Here is a 7,058-nt window from a genome sequence, read left to right on the forward strand (position 1 = left end):
TGGAGTCGAGGTGCATGCAAGCTGACCCCGACACCAAGGTTATAAAAAAAGAGAGAAGTTTCTAGGTTTTTGTTTTTGTTTTGTTTTAAGGTTGAAGGCTCTGATAGCTGAAGTAAGATAAGTCACCGGGCGCTTTAGTTTCTTAGTTCAGTCCAAAAATTATTAAGCTTTACCTAGCTTACTAGACTACACTCTTCTGTTATAGAACACTAAGAAGTTTGTTTCCTTCTCGTCTTTTGCTCCTTTTGAACATAGTTTTTTGCTAGGCGCTTGCTTCAAGGATGACAGAATCACTCTCCCTATTTTTTTTTCTTTATCTTTCCTCTCTTATTTTATGGAAGTTGCTGTTTGCATTTGTTTGTTGTCCAAAACCTAAGGTGCTTACGTTTTTCAGGACGCTGAGGCCCTATCCAATATCAGAAAAGCGTGTTGTACCTGCTCACATTGATCTACCTGATTGGGCAAATGATGTAAGTCATGTTAGCTGATTTCTGCATATTTCAAGTGTTAGTCCCCGTTTAATATACACACACTCAAACTTTATACATACACATGCACACACATGTTGTGTTTTGCCCCGTCTCTTATGGAGCTGGATACCAAGAATGTTGACAGTTGCTTCAATTAATTTGCTTATCATTAGGAGCTTAGGTGCCTAATATTGAACATTTTTCTCATTCTGATTATCAATGATATATGTTCTTTATTTTTGTTTGTTTCTGTTATTTTTGTAGGGTATCCCAAAAATTGAACCCAGTAGTGATTTGCAGCATGTTGTTGAGGTACTAATTATGTCGAGTTAGTAATGATTTGCAGTTACATTAGATCTCTTTGTAGTAACAAACAAGGTTTTTGCTCACCGCCTGCTTCTTTTCTCTTTAAATGTTCTGAAGATCAAAACTCCAGAGCTGATTGAGAGAATGAGAGAAACTTGCCGAGTAAGTATTGTCACTTTATGTCTCTTGATTATGTTCTACCAACAAATTATCTTATATTAGTCTTCCAAAAGAATCATTGTTGTCAGTTAATGAAGCATAGACATTTACATTTGATCCACCCTTTATTAGATACCATGTACTTCGACAACACCAATATTGCAGGACAGTTAACAGGGTGTGGAGTTGATATGAACCAATTCTTGGTGAGTTCATTCCACTCTTTAGAGTATTGATGTGGCCTAGGAAACTTAAGGGACTTTTGGAAGATGTGTTGACATTTATGACTCCACCAACCAAAAGGGGATGAAAATGACGAAGAAAGGAATTATGCAAATGGAGAATGGAGTGGAAGCAGATTGTCAAGAATATACTCCTATATTATGCTCTGTAATATTTGGTAATATATGCAATTGCTTCCTGGCCGGACTTTTGTGGGAGATCCGAGTGAGATTGAAAGCCTAGAAACGTATGAGTTCACATTTTATTTTTAGAGTTCAGACAGAAACCAAGTTAGGAGGACTTGTGTACGATGTTACAACTTACAACTAGGGGTTAGTTTCAATCTGATGTGTGAATTTTGAAAGATCAATCAATAACTAGAATCAAGATCTTGAATGTATCTCTGGGACTACTGCCAGGTGTCGTTTCCTTCCTGTAATGCTTTTTAGATAGTACATTTTTCTTGGTTTTATTAGCACCTAAGTTTCTGGAAAAGACATTTTTTCCATCATCTATTGTCAAGTCAACAACACTGAATCACCCATAACTTATTGTCTAATCAACAGCACTCAATTCAATGACATCCCAAGCGAAAAAGGAGTTGTTACCTTCTCTGCATTAGTGTGCAATGACCTTTATGCTACCTAAGCACAGCTGTAGACTTGAACTGATAGTCGTCCAACCTAAGGGGACACCACATACACCAGCCTCATTTGCCAAGTTCTCGGGTCTCATTGAATGTACTTGTCCTATTATCCTCAACTGGGCTGGGGACTTGGTCAATTAATCAAAAGAGATGAAGGGTGGTTAGTGTTCCTAGGTTATAAAGTTTTCATGCCCTGCTGCTTTGGCGAAGAACCGTGGTATAAGCATGTTCACTTGGTTCTTCATCAGTATTTTAGATTCTGTGAGATTTCTTCTAATGCATTATCTTTAAGAATCCAATTCGATATCAGAAATAGGGATTTCTACAATATTTGTGTACTATACAGTCAGTTTAATGATTCTAAAGTACCTGGTTGAGAGATGGTAAGGGGATAAATATCGGGCAGTCTTTGCTTCTTCAGCTTCATTGTTTTTTGTTTGTTTGAAGTTATTGTTTACTCACATTCATATACCTTCAGATAGGAAGGGAAGTTTTGGATGCAGCTGCTCGTATTATTAGACCTGGCGTGACTACTGATGAAATTGATGCAGTGGTCCATGAGGTTACTGTTGCTGCTGGTATGTTGATAAAACTATTATTATTAATCGATTCTCATGCTTGCATATTTTAGTTGGGTTCATTTCCACTTACCAACATGTTACATTTAATGTTTTTAGTTTATGTTGATATGTTCAAAACGTTTGAAGCACTTTAATCAAGTTATGTTAAAGCAAAATCCCTTAGTTCTTTTCAACTAGTGTTATCAAAAGCAAAAAGCTCAAAGGTTCGTTGGGGCTTTAGGCGCAAATAAAGCGCAGGTCTTAATGCTAAAAGGCACAAAGGAAGAAAAAACAAATATATATATATATATATATATATATATATATATATATATATATTTATATGTACAATCTAAGACTAATAATTATAATCAGGATTGACAAAATATATGAACAAAGAAATTGGAAAAAGAATTTGATAAAGTGAAATATCAATTATGTCGTGTCGCCTCTTCAGAAGAGGCTCATCGGCAAGGAAAAGTATGCCTTAGAACCTTGATGACAAGACTGAAGCGTACATTAAGCGAGGTGAAGCTCTCAATACATTTTGAGCCTCACTTCGGGGCTTAAGTGCGCCTTTGACAAAACTGCTTTCAACTTGCGCATATTCACTTTAATCACATACATTATGTATGATACACTGATGATACTGGTCTTTATACTTTGTACAAGATGTTCTCTTTGTTCCCCAGTTGAGAACCTATGTGATCTAAGTTATTGGTTCCATAAAACTTATTACTTTCCCTTTTCTTTCAGTATGATGCTCTGCTAAGATAGGTTGGTATATCATCCTAGCCGAAGTTTGTTGGCTTCATATTATATCGATGAAAGTTCACAGGAAGTCCTGTTCTTAGGGATGCTGCTATATATGGGATCACTTAGTCTTCTAATATGCGGATCTGGTGCTTTAACTCCTTTTTTGGTTGCATGTGTAGGTGGATATCCGTCTCCCCTAAATTATCATTTTTTCCCCAAGTCATGCTGCACGTAGGTACTTTACCTTGCAAATGTTCTTTATGCACTGTGTAGGCAGGTCCTAGAAATTACTAAAAGATGGAAATCTGTCTGCCTATTGCCAGGTCGGTCAATGAAGTGATCTGCCATGGGATTCCAGATGCAAGGTAAGTCTTTACATTCAGCTATGAGACTAGTCTTATTTGTTCATTCAGATTAGGTCTAGTAGCCCCTTTGTTTTTTAGTGAGGGGGAAGGAAGTTACTGCTCTTACCAAGTTTACACTTTTTGAGAGCTTAATAATATGCTCAATTACCGATGAATCTAGACAGTCTTTTGTCAATTTTCACTTGTGTTTGCTCTTTCCTTGGCGCATTTTACTGTGTTATATGTGCTTACTGTATGTATTGTTCTGATAAGAATTTGTTTTGTGCTGTATGTCATTTGGTTGCTCTTTATTTCAGGAAATTGGAGGATGGTGATATTGTGAATGTTGATGTTACTGTATATTACAAAGGGGTTCATGGTAAGAACCAATTTTCATGTTGATCTATAGGTAATGTTACTTTTTGCAGAATTGATGTTTAACTAGTGCACTGCTGATTATGCAGGCGATCTGAATGAAACCTTCTTTGTGGGTAATGTTGATGAAGCATCTCAACGGTTAGTCCAGTGCACATATGAGTGTTTGGAGAAAGCAATAGCAATTGGTAGGTTGTGTTTTACTGTATGTTAGCCTTGGATACTTTATGTACATAGATTTCACTGTTCTAAGAACCTCATACTTTATGGGTTTATGACTAGCTAATGATTAATTGATAATAGTAAAACAACATACACATGAGACAACTATTTCAAGTTAGGTTTAGGAATAACAAATTTCTCTTTACTATCACAAGATGAATATGTCTAAATCTTCTATTATCTTTCAACACTATTCCGAAGCTTTTGCATGTTTAGGTTGCATAACTATAGAGGTTCCTCCGCTAAATCAATATACAACTCTAAATAGAATGATCAAACCCTTCAAAAATCAAATGGGCAAATCATTGAAGAGTAGACGGATGACTTAAAAATTGGCAATACAATACACCACACCGCATATTCACAATTAGATAATTGGACGTATAGACTACAGTGTTAAGCAATTAAACTTTTAGAGGGTTGGGTTTGGATGTTTTTCTAAGAAATGGGCTTTAAAAGTGCTACAATACATGTGAAATAAGTAGAGACTAAAATCAAATTAATAATTTAAAGGTACAAATATTTATAACTATTTATGAATAACTAATATCATATATATATAAAAATCATTACAAAATTAGTTTATATAATTTATTGGTTGGTTTGGTTATTTTTTAGTAGAACCAAAGCCAAACCAAATATTGTCAGCTTTTAAAATTCTAAACGAAACCAAATATCAGTTTGGTTTGTTTTTTCACCAAACTGTGAACACCCCCCTACTTCTTAGAAGGCATGTCCAGTTGCTTGTATAAACAAATACAGTATGACTCGTCAATTTGACTCGTTAAATATGTTTTCTTTGCTATTTGGCCTGTGGTTCTCTTTGCGCCTGTCTATGCCAGCTTTTACCTTTTTACTTGCATTTTTCTGTATATATTTACTTGGTAGTGACAAATGGTCTTGCTGAGAAGTGTCTTTTCAATATGTTATTGAAGAGTTAAGGAAGTGAAGTTCAGTAAATATGTAAAGCTAGCAATTTTGATCTAAACTTTAGGTGTCGTTTTTTAATTGTGCCATTTCATTGCAGTTAAGCCTGGGGTACGGTTTCGGGAAATTGGAGAGGTCATCAACCGACACGCTTCTATGTCTGGATTATCGGTGGTAAGATAAAACAAAAAATAGATTGCCTAACTACCCCATCAAGTGGACCAGTGATGCTCAGTTTTTGTTGGAAGTTGACATGTTTTGCATGTTCTCGTTTTCTTGCAAACTTGGGTGACAGGTGAAGTCATATTGTGGTCATGGCATTGGAGAGCTTTTCCACTGTGCACCAAATATTCCGCATTATTCAAGTATCCTCAACAATGTCTTTAAGATTTTATGGTTTATCAAAAAAAATCTTTTTAACATTTAAATCTACGTGTTAGGTCGAGCAGTGAAATGTGAATGCATCACATATTTCCAGCAATATCTAGCACTATAGAAACAGCAGTATTGATTTAACATAATATTTTCAGTTATGGTACAGTTTAGTACCTCTAGGATTGTGGCAATCTCTGTGTAAATGTGGCTTTACTTCTGTCAATCATCCTTTGGTTACCTTAGCCTGATCAGGAAATAAAGCAGTTGGTGTGATGAAAGCCGGCCAAACTTTTACAATTGAACCAATGATTAATGCTGGTAAGTTCTTCAGTTCTGAATTCATTATGTACTATTCAATATAAAATCTCTTTCCCCTGTGTTGATTAATTCTATTTCAGGAGTTTGGCGTGATCGGATGTGGCCTGATGGATGGACTGCTGTGACAGCAGATGGAAAACGAAGTGCTCAGTTTGAACACACTCTCCTGGTATTATTTTATTATACATCCTTTTTGGCATCTGAATGATTAATGGAAGCTCTTTGTTGCATGCTGTCTCGGATTGAATTGAGATACTTGTCTTGATGAATTGATCTTGTTGCAACTGAACACAATATTTAACTAGAGAAAACTGTCTCATCTATTTTCCCGTTGCAAAGAAAATTTTGCTCGTTGATTGATGTGTTTCTGGTGATGGATAATTTGTAGGTCACAGAGACTGGAGTTGAAGTACTGACAGGACGCCTCCCGACATCTCCCAAGGTGTTCCCTTGGTTGAGTTCTTGATTTGTCTTTTGCATTCTTTTGCCAGTCATAAAAAAAAGTTTCAAGTTGGTCTGTTTGTGTAACACATGTATTTTTTTAATTGATGAATTTCTGAAATTTTGGTCTCAAACTATATGAACAAATGAGGTTTTACCGACTCAGGTGCTATATTTAAAGCTGATGCCTTTTGGTTATCTGATTTCTATTATAAATTTAGCTCTACCTAAGGGCTTGTTTGGTTTGCCATTAAGAAAAATAATTTTGTATAATTAATCTAATATTTTATATTTTGGTATAAAAGTAAGTTTACTGAGAAGATTCTGTGTAATGAATATTGCGCTTGGCTCTTCTGAAGTACTAATATAATGGCTGGTTTAGGGTATAAAATTTTGCATTATACATCACAACTGTGGGAAGCTTTATGTTAGTTCTGGTGAATGAATGTCAGACAAATAAAGGCTTATTAAGAACATAAGACATGGGCATGTAAAATGGATATTGCTGTTTAAGTTGATTCTTTACTTTGATGTTGCAGTTTTTAATATAGCAGTTCTTATATTATCATTTTATTGTGTCTCAGTCTCATTATCCACTGTAAAACAGTACTATTTATGATTATAATATCTTGCACAACTAGTATGAACCAACGGTCCATTTCAAAAGGTTACTTACTACACATACAATAGGCTCTTTTTTTTCTTAATAAAAGGTGATGGTTGAAATGAACTTTTGCGTTTCCGCCCTCCCTTTCCACCTGTTCGCATATAACCACTAAATAATTTAATGTGGATAAATAATAAATCAGAATTAAGTACATTGATTTTGACGATTACAGTGATATAAAAATTGCCTGTAGAAAATACACTTTACGTGGTTCATTAGATTACCAACTAAATTATCATTTTCTACTAAAACAGTATTTTCATAAACTAA

The 7,058-nt window shown here is 35.1% G+C and overlaps 1 protein-coding gene across 1 annotated transcript in view; it reads left to right on the forward strand.

Annotated features, from left to right (window-relative positions):
- Positions 1 to 6,230, forward strand: part of LOC125824818 (methionine aminopeptidase 1A) — a 60,467-nt gene extending 54,237 nt beyond the window's left edge. The window contains exons 6-18 of the mRNA XM_049504169.1: positions 395 to 470; positions 735 to 782; positions 894 to 938; positions 2,282 to 2,381; positions 3,299 to 3,350; positions 3,443 to 3,484; positions 3,781 to 3,842; positions 3,928 to 4,026; positions 5,088 to 5,161; positions 5,283 to 5,352; positions 5,615 to 5,680; positions 5,761 to 5,849; positions 6,069 to 6,230. Coding sequence (XP_049360126.1) covers positions 395 to 470; positions 735 to 782; positions 894 to 938; positions 2,282 to 2,381; positions 3,299 to 3,350; positions 3,443 to 3,484; positions 3,781 to 3,842; positions 3,928 to 4,026; positions 5,088 to 5,161; positions 5,283 to 5,352; positions 5,615 to 5,680; positions 5,761 to 5,849; positions 6,069 to 6,146 — 901 coding nt within the window. The 3' untranslated portion in view covers positions 6,147 to 6,230. The remainder of the gene's footprint in view (positions 1 to 394; positions 471 to 734; positions 783 to 893; positions 939 to 2,281; positions 2,382 to 3,298; positions 3,351 to 3,442; positions 3,485 to 3,780; positions 3,843 to 3,927; positions 4,027 to 5,087; positions 5,162 to 5,282; positions 5,353 to 5,614; positions 5,681 to 5,760; positions 5,850 to 6,068) is intronic.
- Positions 6,231 to 7,058: the final 828 nt, after the last annotated feature.

Source organism: Solanum verrucosum, unplaced genomic scaffold (assembly GCF_900185275.1).
Source record: "Solanum verrucosum unplaced genomic scaffold, falcon-dt-bn FXZP01000080.1, whole genome shotgun sequence".
NCBI lineage: Eukaryota > Viridiplantae > Streptophyta > Magnoliopsida > Solanales > Solanaceae > Solanum > Solanum verrucosum.